Source organism: Camelus dromedarius, chromosome 31 (assembly GCF_036321535.1).
Source record: "Camelus dromedarius isolate mCamDro1 chromosome 31, mCamDro1.pat, whole genome shotgun sequence".
Taxonomy (NCBI): Eukaryota; Metazoa; Chordata; class Mammalia; order Artiodactyla; family Camelidae; genus Camelus; species Camelus dromedarius.
The window spans coordinates 2,292,244-2,312,168 of NC_087466.1; the positions used below are offsets into that span (position 1 = coordinate 2,292,244).

At 53.8% G+C, this 19,925-nt stretch overlaps 2 protein-coding genes across 6 annotated transcripts; one reads left to right on the forward strand and one right to left on the reverse strand.

Moving 5' to 3' along the window:
- Window positions 1-254: 254 nt before the first annotated feature.
- MZT2B (mitotic spindle organizing protein 2B) lies at window positions 255-5,890 on the forward strand. Of its 5 annotated transcripts, XR_004133728.2 has the most exons (5): window positions 256-499; window positions 585-733; window positions 1,535-1,714; window positions 2,270-2,390; window positions 3,043-3,218. XR_004133728.2 is itself a non-coding variant. In XM_031443192.2 (4 exons), the coding sequence occupies exons 1-4, from the start codon at window positions 336-338 to the stop codon at window positions 5,790-5,792; spliced, it is 651 nt and encodes a 216-aa protein (XP_031299052.1). In that variant the 5' UTR covers window positions 255-335; the 3' UTR covers window positions 5,793-5,890. The 5 variants fall into 5 exon arrangements, 3 of the variants coding, with proteins under 3 accessions (XP_031299052.1, XP_031299054.1, XP_031299055.1); XM_031443192.2 differs by lacking the exons at window positions 2,270-2,390; window positions 3,043-3,218 and adding an exon at window positions 5,635-5,890 and having other exon boundaries at window positions 255-499; XR_010378540.1 differs by having other exon boundaries at window positions 1,535-2,040; window positions 2,270-3,218.
- Window positions 5,891-6,613: 723 nt separating this feature from the next.
- Window positions 6,614-17,434, reverse strand: LOC105095224 (tubulin alpha-3 chain). Its single transcript, XM_031443185.2, has 5 exons — window positions 17,309-17,434; window positions 9,994-10,216; window positions 9,514-9,662; window positions 8,546-9,226; window positions 6,614-6,992 (listed from the first exon to the last, which is right to left on the reverse strand). The coding sequence occupies exons 1-5, from the start codon at window positions 17,309-17,311 to the stop codon at window positions 6,696-6,698; spliced, it is 1,353 nt and encodes a 450-aa protein (XP_031299045.1). The 5' UTR covers window positions 17,312-17,434; the 3' UTR covers window positions 6,614-6,695.
- Between the last annotated feature and the right edge of the window lie 2,491 nt (window positions 17,435-19,925).

Here is a 19,925-nt window from a genome sequence, read left to right on the forward strand (position 1 = left end):
TCGCGTGCGCGTAAGAGGCGCCGTGCGTTACGGCCGCGAGGAGCTCCCCCTACCGGGAGCCGGCGCGGAACCGTCACAGGCTGGGCCGGACCGGCACTTATTAAGCGTTCAGTGTATGCCAGGAGCTGCGCTGGGGGCGCCACCTCAGAGGGCACGCAGGGGCGCCCTGTCGCCGAGGAGCGGGTCTCCGCCACTGCCCGGGCCCGATTCTGAGCGCCGAATGGCGGGGCCGCTGCGGGGAGGCAAGCACGCGGCGGGCCGGTAGAGGGCGCGGCGAGGCGGGGACCGGACCGGGCGCGGGGACCGGGCGGCGTGCACTCTCCGCAGCCGCTCAGATGGCGGCGCAGGGCGCGGGACCGGGGCCGGGGGCGCCCCCGGGGCTGGAGGCGGTTCTGCAGAAGCTGGCGCTGCGGCGGAAGAAGGTGCTGAGTGCCGAGGAGATGGAGTTGTTCGAGCTGGCGCAGGCGGCGGGCGGTGCCATGGACCCCGACGTGTTCAAGTGAGCGCGCCAGGCGGAGCCGAGGCCCCGGGGGGCGGCCGGCCCAGGCGAGGTGGGCTCACCGGGCTGCGTCTGTTCTCGCCAGGATCCTGGTGGACCTGCTCAAGCTGAACGTGGCGCCCCTCGCCGTCTTCCAGATGCTCAAGTCCATGTGCGCCGGGCAGAGGCTGACGAGTGAGCCCCAGGACCCCGCGGCCGTGCCCCTGTCCGCGTCCAGCGTGCCCGAGACCCGAGGTCAGAGATAGGCCCGGGCGGCGGGGAGGGATGGGAGACGGGAGGTGGGCAGCGCCCTGCACAGCGCGGGCTTGACCCTGAGTATCCAGGCCTTTCTGTTGGTCTTCTGACAGGTCCCGCTGGGCCCATCCAAGGGCTGGCCCCTCGTACCTCAGTTCTGACTTCGCTACGACCCCTGAGGGTGCACGTCCAGATCAGGGTGCAGGGTGGGTGCCCCAGGGTGGCCCAAGCAGTCTAGGCCTTGACTGGGACTTTGGCGACCCCAGCCCCTTTGCACCTCCACACTAATGTCTTCATCTCACAAACGTGGGAACAAGGCAGCTTTGGTTTCTGTCCTTGCGGCATGTACAGCCTCTACCAAAGTCCTCAGGGAACAGGGTAGCAGAGACCTTCCTTCTGCCGCCTCGTCCATACCCCTCCGCGGCCCAGGTCCTGCCCAGGAGTCTGCAGGATGGGCTCAGCCTGGACGCCTCCGGCTGGCAGGGGGCAGAGGCCTGAGGGGCCTCTTCAGTCTGGGGATCATGGCTAGGGATGCACAGGTGCTGCTGACCAGCGTGTCGTGATGGAGCGCTTATCTTCGCCATGTGTCGCTTCTGCTCCCAGTTTCAGAAACCATCTGAAATGCAGCAGAACCTCCAGGCCGGCCCCTTGGCCAGAAGCGTCCTGAGAAGGCCTTGACGCTGGGGCGGAGGGCAGCCTGGCTCTGTGGGTGGGAGTACTGAAAGGCCGTGGGCCCTGGAGTTCAGGCCTCCTCACTGATGGACACTGTCTCCTCTCTTTGTGTCTCTCTCTGAATTCTAGAGGCCTCCTTTCTCTCTGCCAAGAACTGTACCCCCCCTGCAAGGCCCTCCTTTTCCTCGGCCCCACAGCCTGCGGCCTCTCCGGTCCTGCTCCGCGGCCCAGCTGCCACGCACTCACCTCTCTCTCCAGGGCCCCCCGGTTCCCTCCGGTTCTCTTGCTGCCTGTTCTCTCCTTTTGCAGGTTGCGTTTATTAGTTTATCTCTGGGGGTTGGTGATCTCTCCGGTTTCCATGGAAACTGCTATGGCCTCAGAGAACCAGAGCAGCTTGGAGCTGCGGGGGCAGGACCTGGGGGGCCACCCTGCTGTGCAGCTTGGAGACCGCGGACATGATTTCACAGCTCAGCTTATTAGAGACAGCTGCAATGCTCCTAGGAGGGCTGACCACCCCTCTCCCCAGAGGCTAACGCTGCTGCTGAGACTTGGGCTCTGCAGAGGTGCCCCGCCACCCTGGCTGGGGAGGACGATGACACGAGAGGAGCGGGGAAGAGGCAGCGTAGTGTGCTGAGGTGGGAGAGACTCTTTGGCCTCTTAGATGCTGTCACCCCCCCTAGACTGGCAGCCTGGAGGGTCAGACTGTGGGTCCCCTCTCCTACCTGCTTCCTGAGCAGGGGTGCCTTCTAGGCACTGCCAGGTGCAATGAAGCTGGGGCCCCAGAGCCAGGAGCATGTGAAGGCGTGAGAGCCCAGGAGTGCTCCAGCTGCCCCCTCCCAGGTGTCACCCACCTTACCATTCCAGGTTTGCTTGGAGCTTGGGCCAGGGGATGAAGGAGCCAAGGGGCAGGTGGTGCAGGCCGCCAGCAGGAGCCGGGCCTGAGCTGCAGCCTGAGGAGAGGGAGAGAGGAGGGTGTGGTCAACAGGTGTGTTGGGGTGCCAGGCTGGGAGGTGGGGAGGAAGCCCAGGCCAGGGTCAAGAGAGGTGTGGAGTGCTGGGCCCCACGGGCTCGTTCTTGAGCACTCAGGCCTTGGGTCCTGGATGGAGAGGCCCAGTGGGGGCAGAGGGCAGATGAGGGTGCAGAGGCTGAGAGGCAGAGGCCACCAATGAGACCGAGATCCCCGAGGCTGCACGTCACAGCACCTGTCCACCCAGAGCTCTGGTCACCTGCTAATGGCAGGACCCGGGGTGGAGAACGTATGGAGCGCTGTCAGAGAGCAATGGGGGATGTTGGTGGCCTAGGATGATGGTGGACATTTAGGAATGTTGGGGCCATTGGCCTTCAGGTCTCTACAAAAGTGGGGTAGGGTTGCTCCACACCAAGGGCCAGAGCCGCATTCAGGGGCTTGGGTCTCTGGATCCCTGTCCCTGGCCTCCATGTGGCCTATGGGGGATGTCAAGCTCACTCATTTCTTTTTAATTTTTTTTTTATCAAGCTCACTCATTTCTGCCCTTTCCTGGCAGAGAAGGGGGGCACAGAGGACCCTTAGAGCACAGAGGAGTAATGCTTGTCTTGGGGTGGGGATAGAGTTAATAAGGAAAGATAGGTTCAACTGAGTGTTCTCTGTTAACATTTAGGGAAACCATGTGTTTTAAAAAGAGGTGCCCCAGAAAGTGGAAGGTGGAGTTCGGTGGGCAGAGCCCGAGGACAGTTGCACCAGAAGGAACTGGAACACCTCTTGAATGATTTTTATTCTGATTACGTGCTAAAGTGATATATTGGGTGTTTGAGGTTAATTAAAATATTTAAGTTAGTTTTCTGTTTCCTTTGCTTGTTAACATGGCTCCTAGGAAGTCGGAGGCCTCACAGCCCATCTCTACGTGCAGCACCACTGCAGGGCACTCAGGACAGGCTTCTCCCTACCTCCACATCGCTGGGCGTGTGCCTGGCGGGGTCGCAGGGCACATCCACGTGGGGATCACCTCCCCAGAAGTGAGAGCTGAGCTAAGGGTTAATGTGCACGTGTGCAATCCGCCTTGTGCGTCAGTCTTTGTTGTTGTCTTCTGTACATGTTCTGGAGACACTGATTAAGCCCCTGCTGTGTGCTTTCCAAAGCCTGGCCTGCCTACCTGCCCTGGCACCAGACCCTGCCAGTCAGCCTTCCAGACTGCAGTGCCCAGAGGGGGCTCATTCCTCACGACACGCCCCCCTGGCCCTCCCACACAACATGCCTCGTGTCCAAGTCACTGGGCAGCCTGCTGGCCTGTGACTGCACCACAGGGAGCACCCACCACAGGAGAAAGGCGCCCTGGTGGGAGAAAGGGTTTTATCATGCTCGTTCTGCCCAGCCCTACAGCAGAGTGAGCAGGGGCCCTGAGGCCACTCCAAATGTAAATGGCAGAGTGGGCCCCCCGAGTCATGGAGGCTGGTGTTTGGGGATTCTGCTTCACTGGGGTCGTAGAACATAGTGCCCATGGCTGGTTTCAGGGGAAGGAGGGTAAACCGGACTGTCTTTAATGTTCAGTGACCCTTGTCTGTCTTTGATCCTTAAGAGGGCCCCTCAGGAGTCAGGCCTGGGAGCATGCCACCCCCACCCCCACCCCGGCCTGCAGTCACCTTTGGCCCAGCCTCACTCTCCAGTCCAGTCCACCTGACCCCAGTAACCCCACACAGGTGACATGGGGAGCCTGAGTGGGTCTCCCCAGCAGCCCCAGAAGCACACAATTCCTGAAGGGTTCCAGGAATCAGCTGGACAAATGGTCTACTCCCATGGTTAGGTGGTTTTCTTAGCACCTTCTATGACTCAGAGGCCATTGGTTTCTTACTTCCAGGGTTTATTGCCCTTGTCAGATTTAAAGATGAGCATTATTCTCATCTTTGAGTGACCAGAGGTGTCCTGGTCGTTACAGCGAGGGGAGGGGAGCTGACAGGTGTGCGGGCCAAGGCACAGCTGGCTGCAGAGTGAGGCCAGGGCTGGGACCCGCCCTGTCAGTACGTGGGGTCTTGGCCTGAGCTGTGCTTTGGGGCGCCCGGGCACCCAGGTTGGGTGCTGGGCTACCACAGACCTGATTGTCCCAGCCCGCCTGGGGAGGGCACTCCTGTGTTGGGATTCACTGTGGGGCAGTGGGGCCGGGGCACTCACAGGACCAGGCAGTGGGGACCAGAACACTGGCAGTTGTACCAGGGGTCATGTGGGGTGGCAGTCCACTCTGTTTTGGGAGTCACTGATGGGCAGAGCTGGCCTGGCTTCTCCCCACCTGCTCCTGTCTGTGTCCCCTTGGCTCTGGGTAACCCATTACCACATCGTTAACTGCATCTGCATAGAACCCAGTACACACAGGCTCTCCAGGGGAAGCCCAGGGAGGCAAGGCAGGGCTCCCCAGTCCACCACAGCACAGACCCCCTGCTTGCCGAGGAAGAACCTGCAGTCTCCTAAGGGCCATCCTGGCCCTGCAGGAGTCGGGGGGGGGGTGGATTCTGTGAGGAACCTGTGTCTCGGGTGCAGAGCTCTCCCTTGGCCCACAAGGTGATGGACAGTGAAGCAAATGACTTAACAGGCCCCTAGGAAGCCCCATCACATCTTCTCTCCAAGAACTCGTGGTTCCCTGTTGCAGCTCTTGACTAAGAACTGGGGGGTGGGGGGTCCGGCAGGGGGCACACAGCCTGGTCAGCCGTGGGAACAAAGGGGGACAGCCCAGGCTGAGGTAGGCCCGGCGTGGATGGACCATGACCCAGGCACATTTGTCCCCTGGGGTTCCTGTCCGTCTCACTGCGATGCGTCAACACCCTGAGCCCAGGAAGCCACTGCTTTACAGTGAGCTCCCACCCTGGTGTGGCTGTGGATCTGGCTGCCTTCACAACGGAGGGAGACCAGAGGTGGCAAATTGGCAGCGGAGGCTGTGTTCTGTACCTGAGGTGACACGCCCTGGACAAGAGGCCCTCTTGCTGAGCATCTGCAGAAAACTGAGGGAAGAGGGAGGAAAATAGGAGCTTCCAAGCTCCAAATCCAGGAGCCTTCCTGATGTGCTGTGTGTCATTAGTGTGACAGATCAGATGGGGACAGGATGGCCGGGAGGAGGAGGTGCCGGGGGCAGCCTTGGCGGGGTCGGCACGCTGAGCTTCCCCACGCTGCTCCCGGCCCAGGCCGCCTGGAGCCTCCAACACGGACACTGGAGGCTGCAAGTGTGTCCTCTGCCCCAGTAGCTGATGACGGTGCTCTGTCTGCTCAGGGAGGAGCAAGGGCAGCGGAGCGCTCGGCGGAGGCCCCACGCGGGCAGAACGCAGTGGCCGGGAAGGATCCAGCCAGAGGATGCCCCGCCAGCCCAGCGCCACCAGGTTGCCCAAGGCAGGCGGGCCAGGGAAGAGCCCGACGCGGAGCAGCACCTGAGCTCAGGGGGATGTCTCACGCCCCCACCGCGGGCCTGCTGGCCTCTTGCATGGACTTACCTGTTGTTTCCTCCAGTCGGTAATAAACTGAAAAACTGAGGGGCTGTTTGAGATGTTTTCTGTCACCTTCTGAATATATTAAGGCACAAAGATTTAGACTTAGTTCTGTATGCTGGTCCAAGTCACGCTTCAAACCAACCAAGTGACTTTGACCAATGACCCCAACTTCCTGGACCGCATTCTGGGGCCAGAGAGAAAACGTCTGTATTACCAAGTCCTTCACGGAGTCAGAACGTCTTGCTTCAAGGAAAGGTTGGGTGTTTGCAAAGGCCGCCCCCAGGGTGCTCAGGTGCTGCAGGGCTGGGCACCCAGAGGGGCCCCACCTAGAGCTTCAGCCCATCATACAGCCAGCATGCCATGCAGAGTCCAGTAAAACCCTTTCCCCAAAATGGCCTGACCCTGCAAATCTGACCCAGTTTACAAGTTATGTGGACCCCCTTCCATGGACCTCAAACTTTCAAACCCCAGCTCTAAGCTTTTATGCTTTAGTCCACATGTTCCATCAATAGAGAAGCCTGCAAAATGGCAAATTCAATACAAAAACCTCACTTAGTTTTCCTACAATTTAGTAAATCTTTATGCTTTTAAACTTTGGATTAGAAATATTGACTCTTTGCCCCCAGGTCACGTCACGGAAGCAGCGGCTCCTCACAGACAGGTGGGCCACCCACTCCAGCAGCACAGCTGGACAGATGTCCACGCGGCTGTGGTCCTCCCGCTCCTGCGGGCGGGCGAGAGTCCCAGCTGAGCACAACAGACAGGTTTAATTCAGAAACTTTAATAGGTAAATACATTCTGTAACGTTATAGTCGCGGGGTACGGGGCCGCCAGCCATGCCTCACGGTCAGTACTCCTCTCCTTCCTCGGCCTCGGCCTCCACGGAGTCCACGCCGACTTCTTCGTAATCCTTCTCCAGAGCGGCCAGATCCTCCCGGGCCTCCGAGAACTCGCCCTCCTCCATGCCTTCCCCCACGTACCAGTGCACGAAGGCGCGCTTCGCGTACATGAGGTCGAACTTGTGGTCCAGGCGGGCCCAGGCCTCGGCGATGGCGGTGGTGTTGCTCAGCATGCACACGGCCCGCTGCACCTTGGCCAGGTCTCCGCCCGGGACCACCGTGGGGGGCTGGTAGTTGATGCCCACCTGCCAGAGAACGGGAAGAAAGCACCGCGTGAGGCTTCGTCAAACCCAGAAATGGCGGCTGCGTTCATGGGAACAGACGGCACGAAGGTGCCCGCTGGCGACCTGGGGGAAGGCTGGGTTCGCCCTGTGCCGTGCCAGGCACAGGGCCAGGAAAGCAGGGAAAGAGGAGCCCCAGAGCCTGACACCTGACAGTCCCAAGCTGCCCGAGGGCCTGTGTCCCAGCACCTGTGACATGGGATAAGGTGCCCAGGTGACAGAACTGTCTTCATTCTGAGAAGGGACACTTGTTGGGCTTCTTCATTTCCTCCAGAGGCTTCAACAAGCTGGGGACTAAGTTCTGTGGCTGAAGCTGTTCCCACCACGCAGTCAGCACAACTGGTGGATCACCGGGGAGGGTCGGAGCCCTGCTTTCCCACCAAACAGTGTGTGCACAGCAGTGACAGGCACACGTCAGAGGTCCTAGGACGCTGCCACCACTGCCACAGGACGTGGCCTCCATGCGTGCTAAGTAGGAGGGAGGGAGATTCTGGTGCTGGGACCAAGGGGAAGACAGTCCAAGCTTTAGATCAGGGATGACGTGACCAGAGGTTTTGGCAGGAGATACGGGGTCAGCGAACGGTCTGTAAAGGTACACGTTCTAGGCTGGTGGGCCGTGGGGTCTCTGTCCCAGCTACTCAGCTGTGACTGTCGCACAAGAAGAGCCACAACAACATGCCAGTGAACGGGTGTGGCTGTGATCACGTGAAACTTCATTTACAGACTCAGGTGATTGGCCCGCCAGCTGTGCTGACCCCTGGACCGGAGGAAGAGAACCCAGACACCAAACCTTGGTTAAGAACCCACCGCAGCAGGCCCACCAGCAGCAGCGAGGCTCTGAGCCAGGGGAGCGTGCAGAGCCAAGGCTTGAGGAAGGATAGCTCCATCCTCAGAGGGAAGACAGGGTCTGGGAATCAAGTGTGGGAGGAAGGTTTCCATCTGGTATCTGGGTGGCGGAGCAAGCTGGGTCCAAGGCAACCCGGGCACCTGTCTGCTCTACAAGGCGGCCATTTCTCCACAGAAGGATTCATGACAGCTCTTTCAATCAAACGCTCCGTAGGACATTTAAACTGGGTGTGATTTCTACACACCACCGGAACCAAGTGGGATTCAGAGTTAGCAGTCAGTTTATAGTTAACACCCCAGGTTCAAATAGCCACGTGAATGATCAAGACACCCGGGAAATTGCTGCATTTCTATTATAAGAAAAATTCTTACTGTAAGAAAAAAACACAGAAAAAATCTCTCATTTCTAAGTCCAACCTACATTTCCTACACTAATTCTACCACCCAAGAAACGCCTCCAGATAATTTGTTAAAAATACGCTCATCACGGATACATCGTGTGATGACTCAGGAAGGAAATGCAAGAGACACCAGGGAGTGACTTGTCCCTGGCTCACTCATCTACAACCCAGCGTGGCTGCCCTGGCACGGGACCCTCCGCAAAGGGGCAGCGTCCCATCCCAGGGTCTGCCGCGCGCGGAAGGTGAACCCTTGCCACCTCCCGGTCCTACCTTGAATCCGGTCGGGCACCAGTCCACAAACTGGATGGTGCGCTTGGTCTTGATGGTGGCGATGGCCGCGTTGACGTCCTTGGGGACCACGTCCCCCCGGTACAGCATGCAGCAGGCCATGTACTTGCCGTGGCGGGGGTCACACTTGACCATCTGGTTGGCCGGCTCGAAGCAGGCGTTGGTGATCTCGGCCACAGACAGCTGCTCGTGGTAGGCCTTCTCGGCCGAGATGACCGGGGCGTACGTGGCCAGGGGGAAGTGGATGCGGGGGTAGGGCACCAGGTTGGTCTGGAACTCCGTCAGGTCCACGTTGAGGGCCCCGTCGAAGCGCAGGGAGGCCGTGATGGACGACACGATCTGCCCGATCAGGCGGTTGAGGTTGGTGTAGGTGGGCCGCTCGATGTCCAGGTTGCGCCGGCAGATGTCGTAGATGGCCTCGTTGTCCACCATGAAGGCGCAGTCCGAGTGCTCCAGCGTGGTGTGCGTGGTCAGGATGGAGTTGTAGGGCTCCACCACGGCCGTGGAGACCTGGGGGGCCGGGTAGATGGCGAACTCCAGCTTGGACTTCTTGCCGTAGTCCACGGAGAGCCGCTCCATGAGCAGAGACGCAAACCCCGAGCCGGTGCCGCCCCCAAAGCTGTGGAAGATGAGGAAGCCCTGCAGCCCCGTGCACAGGTCCGCCTGAGGAGAGCAGAGCAGGGACGTGAGCCGCCGCCCGCATAGCCGCACAGCCGCCCGCCCCCCGCGAGCCACGTCTCGCGCCCTTTTCCTCCACAGGTCTGCACGGACGGGTCTGACCCGTCCACGGTGAACACGCGGTACACCGAGGGGCCGGAGACCCGTGGAGGCCCTGCAGCCACGCTGGAAGGCAAGACCCTGGACTCACGGATCTGCGGGGCTCTGCCCAAGTGACATCCCCGGGGGACGTCCCAGGCCTATCCGGGAAGCCTTCCCAGGGCTGCTCTCACCAGTTTGCGGATCCGGTCCAGGACCAGGTCGACGATCTCCTTGCCGATGGTGTAGTGGCCTCGGGCGTAATTATTGGCCGCGTCTTCCTTCCCGGTGATCAGCTGCTCCGGGTGGAACAGCTGCCTGTAGGTCCCCGTGCGTACTTCATCTGCAGAGAGGACATGTGTGCGTGTCTCAGGACACCTGCTAGGTCACAGGGATGGCGGGGACCCTGCTGTGACACGATCCCCCCTGCTTGGGGCTGCGGCAGCCCATCTTACTGCTGGCAAAGCAGCTGCTTTCTGTACCAGGTCTTCCTCAGTTCAGAGCCTGAGCCCCACTTTTCGAGCCCTAACCTTTCAGCCTCTCACTGAACACGGCCCCGGGCACATACCTGTATGTGCGTCCTCTCTGCAGAGGGATTCACAGGAGCACACGGGCTCTCGGGAGGCTCTCCCACCAACCCAGGAGAGCTGCTACCCCAGGCACCCAGTACCTACCGACCACAGTGGGCTCCAGGTCCACGAACACCGCCCTGGGCACGTGCTTGCCAGCCCCAGTCTCGCTGAAGAACGTGTTGAAGGAGTCATCCCCGCCGCCGATGGTCTTGTCACTTGGCATCTGGCCGTCGGGCTGAATGCCATGTTCAAGGCAGTACAGCTCCCAGCAGGCATTGCCGATCTGCACGCCCGCCTGCCCCACGTGGATAGAGATGCACTCACGCTGGGAAGCAGAACATGCGCGTGAGGCTCCCTGACAGTCGTCAACATGGGGCGTACAGATGAGACCTGACACCAGAATCTAACACTTGTCAAGCCGTGTGGTTTCTTTTAGCGCTTCTCAGACATCACAGCCTGTGAGCACCAAAGATCATTCAACGTCGAAACACCTGCCCATCTGGTGTGGATGGAGACACACTTGAACTGGGAGTCGGAATACAGTCACTAGAGACATCTTCCAAACAACCAATAGAAAATGTTAAAATTTTATATAAAATAAGCAATTATGCCATTTTGTTTCCACCCAAGGTTGGATTTACCACCTTGATGTAAGCAATGGCTCAATCAGACAAAATATGTGAAACAATAGTTTTCAGTCACTGAACAGCAGGCAGCATGAGCCAGTGATGGGTTCTCAGAGCAGGAAGCAGAGCAAGGCCTACAGGTGCTCCAGGGACTGCCTGGGGCTTCCAGGCAGCCGTCAAGGAAGGAGAAACCTACACTAAGGCCATGGACCTCTCTGAGTTGAGCAAATCTAGTGTGCAGAGAGGCCAAGGCAGCCGGAAAGCCTGGTGCTGGTACCGAGAGACAGCTGTGCGAGCTCTGTGGGGTCATCAGGGAAGCCCACCCCAGTCCATGCTGGGCTGCGCAGCACACATGGTGGGATCCTGAGCTCACATCTGCCGAGGCAGAAAGGCGTCCCAACTCACTACGCACCAGGTGGAGTTCTCAGTGGGGCCCAGCGAGGCCAACCCTGTACAGGCTGTTCTGAACCCACCCAAGAAAGCTCAAAGGCAAGCCTCAAAGGATCAAACTGTTCCCAGGGCTAGTAATAGCATCCAGAAAACCCCTAGAAAGAGTTGAAAGAATACCCCCAAATCTAACACCCAACCATGTATAATTCATAATGGCTGGCATCCAATGTAAACTCCTCAAGTACCCCAGAAAATTTAAAAATAAAAATAAACCCAGAAAATACGATCATAAGAGAAAAAGCAACCGATAAAAACAGACCCAGAAATGACCTCTGAGAGAATTAGTAGACAAAGACATTAAAATAACTATTATATGTCCATATGCTGAGGAAGGTGTAGGAAAAAATAAGCATTATGAGGAGAGACTTGTTTGACATTTAAAAGACTTACATCAAATTTCTAATGATAAAAAAGACAATGTCTGCAATGAAATACACTGGATGGGATGAACAGCAGAGTATATAGGAAGAACAAGAGGTCTGAAAATGATGAAAAAGTTCTGGACACGATGGTGACAGTTATACAACATTTGAACGTACTTAATGCTACTGAATTATACGCTTATAAATGGTTAAAATGGTAAACTTTGTGTCATATATCTCAGCGCACACACAAAGGTGATACTCAGCACATAAGGGAGCTGTGTTGCAACAACATGGGTGAATCTCAAAATAATTACAGTGAGTGAAAGATTTCAAGTAACAACGAAAAATTAACTCAATGATCCCATTTATATAAAATTCTAGAAAGTACAAAAAAGTCAATGATACTTCAATAAAACTGTGAAATAAAGGCAAAATGAAGACTTTCTCAGGCATTCAAAAGCTGAGAGAATTAATCACTAGCTGAGACCAGTCATCTCCACCACAGGAAACGTTACAGGATCCCTGCAGCAGGACGGAGACCAGCACCAGATGGAAAACCGGAACCACACAAAGGAATGAACAGCAACAAAACACCACCACGTGTGGGCAAACGTGAACGTCTTTATACCGTATCTTTAAAATAAAGTTGAATGTTGAAGCACAAATAGAGATTTACTGTGGGGTTTATGCCTCATATGGAAGTAAAATGTGACAAACAACAGCACAAAGGTCAAGATGGGATGGAAGTGTGCCACTGTGAAGAGGTGAGTCACAGCTGAGGGGGACAGGGCAGACGGAAGATGTCTGCTATGGTCCCCAAGCCATCACACAAAGGTAAAGTGGTGTAGCCAAGAACCTAATATGGGAGACAACATGGAATCATAAAGGTAACCCAGAAGACAGCAGGAAAAAAGGGGAAAGGGAACAGACAGATGGGATAAATAGGAACAAATGGCAACGTGGCAGATTTAAACCTAACCACAGCAATATTCACATTAAATGTCGTTACAAATCAAATGTAAACACCTAAATGTAAAACACCTAAAAGGCTGACTGTCAGAAAAAAGAGCACGCCCACCCGCTCCCCACGCACCTTGTGCTTCTGCAGGAGCAACCTGGCAGTTGCACCAATGGGAGCCTGGGGTCTCTTGGCTTTGGTCACTCTGCTGTCCGGGGGCAGTCCTGGCCACACCTGGCCTCAGCACCTCGCCCGCATCGAGCCAGAGACCACAGGCCAGGATCATCAGTGTTGCTTTCAAAGCAAAGCATTTTGCCAGGAAAAGAGGGCCATTTCAGGATGATAAAGGGGCCAATTCCTCAGGCATAATAATCTTTGATGGTTATGTGTCATTAGTCATAGCTTCTAGACACAGAGCTTCAAAATATGTTTAAAAAAACACAGAACTGAAAGAAGAAATAGACAATCCACAAGCAAAGACTTCAACACGCTTGACAGCTGGCTGAACAGCTAGACAGAAGCCAGTAAAGGTCCAGAAGACACAAACAGCACGACCAGCCACATCGACCACTGGCATCAGACACCCCACCCTCACCGAACACACCTCCTGGGCACAGTGAGCATCTGCCAAAATGGACCATACTCCTCACCAACCACATGACAGGTCTCAGGCCACTTCAAACAATTCCAATAAAAGCTGGGAGAGTGGACCCCAGAGAGCCCAGAGCAGCCCTGCCGCTGCCACCAGCCCCAGCCACTGTCACCACACGCCAGAGCAGCAAGGCAAAGACCCTCGGCCGCCCCCACCCCCAGCACTGCCAACCAGGGTGCAGGCAGACAAAGGTCACTGATGTGAGAAACGGATGTGGTTTCACCAACAGGCAGGACATAAGGAAGATGTCCCTGTGCGCCCAACTGCCACAGAGTGGAACAGCCCTGAGGAGCACTTGGCAGCACAGGAGATGGAGAGGCCTGCAGGCTGGTGCTGAAGCAAAAAGGCTGCGGAGGCAGCAAGTGTGACAGGCCCTGCTGAGCCCCAGTGCAGGACAGGGAGTACGTGGCAGACCGTGACCACTGTGGCGCTATCCATGTTGCCAGGGTCCGCCATGCAATGACCAGCAGAATTACCGCAATGGGACAGTGGGGAAGAACGAGGCGTTGGGGGCCCTGCCGCAAGCCACGGTGCCCAGCTCAGCACACAGGGTGACCACAGTATTCAGTGTTCCTGGGCAGGGGAAGGATGGAGGGGCCGATGCCCAGGGTGCAGAGAACAAGGCAGACCCATGAGACAGAATCTGTATTGGGATATAGACCTCAGTTCTGCAGGGGCCCTCCTCGCCACAAAGACAAGGAAAACTAAGATGACCGAATATAAGAAGCCACGGCAACGTCAGCACCGCCACAACCTCAATTACAGACAGAGACTCCCTGAAAACCCCAACCCACAAGACGGCAAAGACAGAAGCAGCCCGTCCGCTCCTGAGGCGGAGCAGGGTGGGCTGACCGTCTCTACCGTCTCCGGAGTGGTCGTCCAGCAAAAGTAAATCCCAGCAATGAGAAACGAACAACAGATTGATGCTGAAGACCTTCAGGGACTGGATAAACTGGAAGCACCTGCGCTATCTGTGCAGCCTGGGGTTTTATTGTTTTTACCTGAAGACATCTCTTTTCGGTAATGACAAACCTGGGGTTTTTTCAAAAGCCTGGCTTTTCTCAACATACATTTAAAGGTTTTTTAATTGTTTCATATCTGGGAAGGTTTAGTTTTTAAGAATCTCATTTTTAATTTGTAATAAAAGTTTACACCTTGATATTTTCAAAAACTCAACAGACAGCAAGCACCTGTTAATAGAGGTCTTAATAAAAAATGTTCAAATGATGCAAAATGTTTTCTGAATGTTGGAATGCCATTAGACATCAGTAACACAAAGATATCTGAAAACCCCCCCAATATTTGGGAACTAATAACAAGGCAAATTAGGAAGTATTTTGAATGGAAGGAAAATGAAAGCATGACATAGCAAAATTTGTGGGATGCAGCTGGAACAGCCCTCAAAGGAAAATACATGTGTATCTGTATATAAAGGTCTAAAGTCAGTGACCTGTAAAACCAGACAGGGCTCAGGGTAAGCCACCCCAGATATGCCAAGGTGACATACTGATTACTCTGAATTAAAGTTACATGAGAAACAGCTGGTACAAGAACACTCTGACCCCCCTTTGCTCCCCTGGAAGCAGGAAACAAAGCTGCAGGGAGGCACCCTCCTTACGTGGGGGGCGGGAGGGGGGCACCATGATGCCTGAGACTGGGGCTCAAGGCTGAGAAAGCTGCATAAACAAACTGTATTACTTCTTTAACTTGCTGACCCAAGCAAAAACCTCTTTCTTATGTCAAATCTTCACAAGTAAGTGATTCTTTGTCGAAAAAGGGTTATAAACAGCCCGCTCTGGTCACTTCTTAGGTCCTATACCTACGCGGCCTCCGTTCGCACTGAATTAAATTTGTTTTCCTCATGTTAACCTGTCTTCTGTCAATTTGATTATTAGACCAACAAAAAGAACCTAGAAGAGTAGAGAAAAATTTTTCCTCCCCTACAAATTCTTCTAGAAAACCGAAGGCAGGAACACTTCCTAACTCATCCATGAGGCCAGCATTACCCTGATAGCAAAACCAAAGACAGTCATGAGGAAACTACAGACCAACACAGGCACAGGCACAGGCACAAGAATTTGTTAAAAAATTTCAAAATCAATGACACCTAAGCTTCTACCTTAAGAAACTAGAAAAAAAGCAATGTCCAAATTATACAGGAAAAAAGGAAATAATGAAGAACAGAAATAAACTAAACAGAAAAACAAAAATCAGTGAAGCCAAAACTAGTTCTTTAAGCTGAACAATCAAATTGATAAGCCCCTGGCCAAACTGGTCCAGAAAAAGAGACACAAATGACCAACAGCAGGAATGAAAAGAGAGGGTATCACGGCCGACGCTAAGGTATTGAAAGGATAAAGGAATATTATGAACAACTGTGCCAGTAAATTCAACAACACAGATGAAACGGACAGATTCCTGACACACACTGCTGATGCTCACTCAAGAAAAGTTAACCAGAATGAAAACAAAACAGGCCATCAAAATGGCCACATCATGAGACACATAATTTTAAGCATGGGTATTATTTTCCCATCATATAATTACCATCACATTACAGTTCAGAAAGCTCAAACTGCTTCAAATTGTTTCTAATTTCCTAGCCCAGATTTGTGATTCTCCTAGTGATGGTCTAGAAGCCCAGAAATTCAGCTTCTGGTTGTGTTTCTAGTAAATGACAGACAAGGGCCAAGTCATAGCTGATTCTCTAATTCTTATTCCAGCCAAACTTCAGTACTGAGCCAGAAAAAATTACCCTGCAAGGCAGGGACAAATTCTCCAGAAGGTACTCAGCTTTGTGATGAGGCTCTAGGATGCACAAACCAGGATTTAAACAAAATTTCTGCTGCTGGGATTCCCATTAACTTCATCTTGAGACACAAACCCTTCCAACAAAGGGAAAGCATTTGTAATGGCCAACAGTCTCTAAGAGGCCAGAGTCATTTCTCTTTGGTTATATTCACACCAACTCATCACCCCCTCAACAGGTGTTTCCTAATTATTTGGTTAAACTAAGTATTGTGAATTTCAGCATTTCAACTTGAGAAGACCCTGGCACACCAGCAAACAATGGCTGCACAGCTCTTCTGAAAGTATTAATCATGATATTTTTCATACTTAAGACAAAGCCTTTGCTAAAAATAACAGCTCCTACAAATGATGAAATGCACAAATTTCTCCTCATCTTGAAGTTTTCTTTTATCTGTCAGGTAACAGAAGACACCTTTCCTTTATACTTAGAATAATTCACATTTACAAAAAAACAAAAAACTTTTGAGCAGTTTGATTTCATGCTGTGCAATGACCAATAAGAGAAGCCTCAAAACCAACTTCTGCAAAGGGAGAATGCAGCAGCTAGTGAGTTATTTCATCACCTACTTTATTCATAGTCTGGAAACTACCACGGTGATCAGAAGAGGACACGGGAGCTGAGGGGACATCAATCTCAGTTAACAGGGAACAAGGGAGACATGCACTGGACCATGCAAAGTCCTGACGGGGGTTATTCCAGCCTCTCAACGTAAAGCGGATTCTTGGGCACCACTGGTTTTAGACGTGCATAATGACAGAGGTGTTGATGGGGTTTCATTCATATGTAAACCAGTAACATAATTAATTCAACAATCACCTAGATACCTATGAACTGAGAACGTTAAAATGAATAAATTAAAGCCAGAAGCCTACCCTGCCGTGGGAAAACAGGAATTCTCATATACGCGTTGCTGATGGAAAGAAATTTGACATCCCATATACACCCACCCCAGTGAGAAACAGTGCATGCACACTCCTCACTGACACTCTAGGTGTGAGTGGCTGGAAAACATCCACATATTCAGCGACTGAAAGCCGAACTCAGCCACACCCTGGAATACTCCGCAGCAGTAAACTAGGATCAGCTCTTTGCCGCTGATGCAGAGGGACGGGGGCTGTTTGCACAATGAAAAAACGAGGCAAGAGAAAGGGGAGACGTACACAAACCTACTCTTGTGTGCTTGGTTTTGCTTAAAAAACAAAAACAAAAACAAACAACCCTTCTAATGGATGAAGCGAGATTTTTTTGGCATATGCCGTCTTATATCGTTATTATTTCAAGGTCTATTCTTGTAAGTGCCCTCATGAGCTCATAGCAAAGACAAACTAGAGTTTAAGTGCAACCCTTGGCGTTACCTTCGGAAGGAAGAGTCTGTGGAGTGTGTCCATCGCCAGCCCCGACCCACATGCTCTGGAGATGAACTCGCCACCCGGGCCTGACCCCCGGGCCCCTGTGCCATCCCGTCCTGTCCACTGGGCCCCACCGCCCGTCCAGGCCTGACCCCTGGTCCCCTGTGCCCGTCCCGCCCGGTCCTCTGGGCCCCACCGCCCGTACCATGGTGGTCACCGCCGAGCCGCTCGCCGTGCTCCCAACTCCTCTTTGTCCGACACCACGCGCGCAACTGCCGGCCCGCCGCACTGCACGCCGTGTCCTGATTGGTTCGCAGGCTGAGCAACTGCCATTGGCCCCGACAGCCTCGAGGGCAGGCCCCAGGCCAGGACCCTAATGGCAATTGGCCTGTTCCTTGACCAGCGAATTCTCTTTTGATTGGTCGTCACTTTGGGCGGGAAGTGGCGACGGGAAGGTCTCGTATTGCGGTGGCAGGAAGCCGCGGGCTGGCGCCTGCTGAGTGACCACAAAGGGAGGCCAGGTAATTTATCTGTAAAATGCGGTCCCTTTGCGTTGCTGCACGGGGTGTAGGAAGTGACAGGGCTCATCACCGACAGGGCTTTGCAGACTTGGCTGGAGCAGACACGTGCAAGGGCTCCTCAGTTAGCAACCTGCGCTGACGTCATTACCCCGCCTCCTGCCAGAGCACGAGGTACCGGCCACGAGGTAGGTTCCGGGAAGGAGGCGCTGCGAAGCTGGGGAAAGTTCCGCCTTCCAGGGGGCGGGGCTTCTGCATGGGTCCGAAAATATCGCGAGTTTTCCAAGCAGCAAAGCTGGGTGGGTGGGCTGGATGGGGCAGGGCAGGCGGGGGACAGCGAGGTTGCAGCGCGGAGGGCAGTTGACCGCGGCCGGACCAGGGGCTTGGCTTTCCCGGGTGGGTGGAGCCAACCGGCAGCAAGGCGGGCTGACTCGGCCGTTTAGGGGGAGGATGGGGCAGGAGATTCCACAGGTGGTCACTGCAGGAGGCCAGAGAATTACCAACCTGCTCACACACCTTGGCGAAAGGACACAGAATTTCCAAGGTTCCTGGAGGGGTGACTGATAACCTCAATTCACCACCCTCCCAGGATGCCCCCCATTCCTGCTGCTGATACGTGGGAGAGTCGTGTTTACCCGACCCAAGAAACGAGCCTTTTCTTGGCAGTTCTAAGCACAACCCAAATACACTGGAATTTTCATGGAGAAGGCAGGACCAAAGAGGAGTTAATTAAAGAAAATACAAATAAATATAAATTATGAATTACTATAAAGTAAAATTAAAAACATAGATGCAAAATCCAGATTTCCTACCCTGCCTACCACTGCTAGGTCTTGGAGGCATGGGATGGTGTTCACAGCAGCAGTTCAGATGGTCTGGGCTCGAGCAACACCCCCTACCACCGCCATGGATTCCATGGGGCTAACTCTTCAGCTCCCCACTCCTCCCTTGCTCGGGCAGATTTCAGAGAATGTGGTCAGGAAGTTAGAAGGGTCGAGCAGCTAACTAGGGTTTCCAGGGAGTGATTTTGGAAAACCAGAAGCCCTCCTCTTCCAGGGAGGCCCACCACGATGGGTGCAAGGAACTAGGGCCAGCCTTGGCCAGAGAAGGTGATGGGAAATGGGAGAGAGGGAACCTCTGGTAAGGGCTAGAGCAGGTGGGGACAGATGTGACTGCCATGGCCAGGGCTGGGGGACAAGAGAAGGAAGAGCTGGGAAACTGGTCCACGGTGACAAGTGATGGGGAATTTGGGAGAGGTAATATGGGGCAAGATGCTGGTGGACTTTGAAGGGTGGAGTCTGAGCTAAATTTGGCCCTGGGGAGAAGAGCAGATTGGGGAGGGGAGTGTCCAGCAAGGGGACAAGAGAGGACAGAAGCTGCAGGAGACAGGCAAAAGTGGAGGGAAAGATCACAATGACTTGGGAGAAATGTAAGATTTCTTTTGCCTTCCTTCCCCCCACCACAAAGCTCCCAGAAACTGGGGAAGGCCTGGACTAACTGAAATAAATAAGCTGATCTGAGCAATGTCGTTTGGATGCTAACAGAAATGAAAGTTCTGGGAGGCAGAAGGATGTAGGGTCAACTGGATCACATGTGGCATGTCATCTGAGTGACTGAGAGGAGTCAGAGGAGTAATGCCTTAACTTGAGTCCAGCAATGCAAAAGGGGCCAGTCTGGGGAGAAACAGTGGTCTCTCAACTTCTTAACCTTCCTCTATTTACCAGGCTTCACCTGTCTCTGGCCACTCAACTCTTCCTGTCTCTGGGGTTCTTTCTTGCAAACACTTTGGTGCTTTATCTTTTATTTTTATAACAATTTTATTCATATAACATAATATTCACCAGCTTAAAATGTACACTTCCATGGTTTTTGGTGTATCCACAGAATTGTGCGACCATCACCACTGTTTAACTTCAGAACATTTTGATCACCCCAGGAAGAATCCCTGCACCCATTAGCAGTCACCTCCCATTGCCCTCCCCTCTCCCCAATCCCCTGGAAACCATTAATCTGCTCTTTGTCTCTATAGATGTGCCTGAAATCATACAATATGTAATCTTCTGTAACTGGCTTCTTTCACCTAGCATAATATTTTCAAGATTTATCTATGTTTCTCACCACTTTATTTATTCTCGTAGATAAATAATAGTCCATTGTATGGGTATTTCATATTTAACCCATCTTCAGTTGGTGAATATTTGGATTGTTTCTGCTTTTTGGCCATTATGAGTAACGCTGCTGTGATAATTCATGTACAAGTTTTTGTCTTGATAGATGTTTTCATTTCTTAGGTATATACTTAGG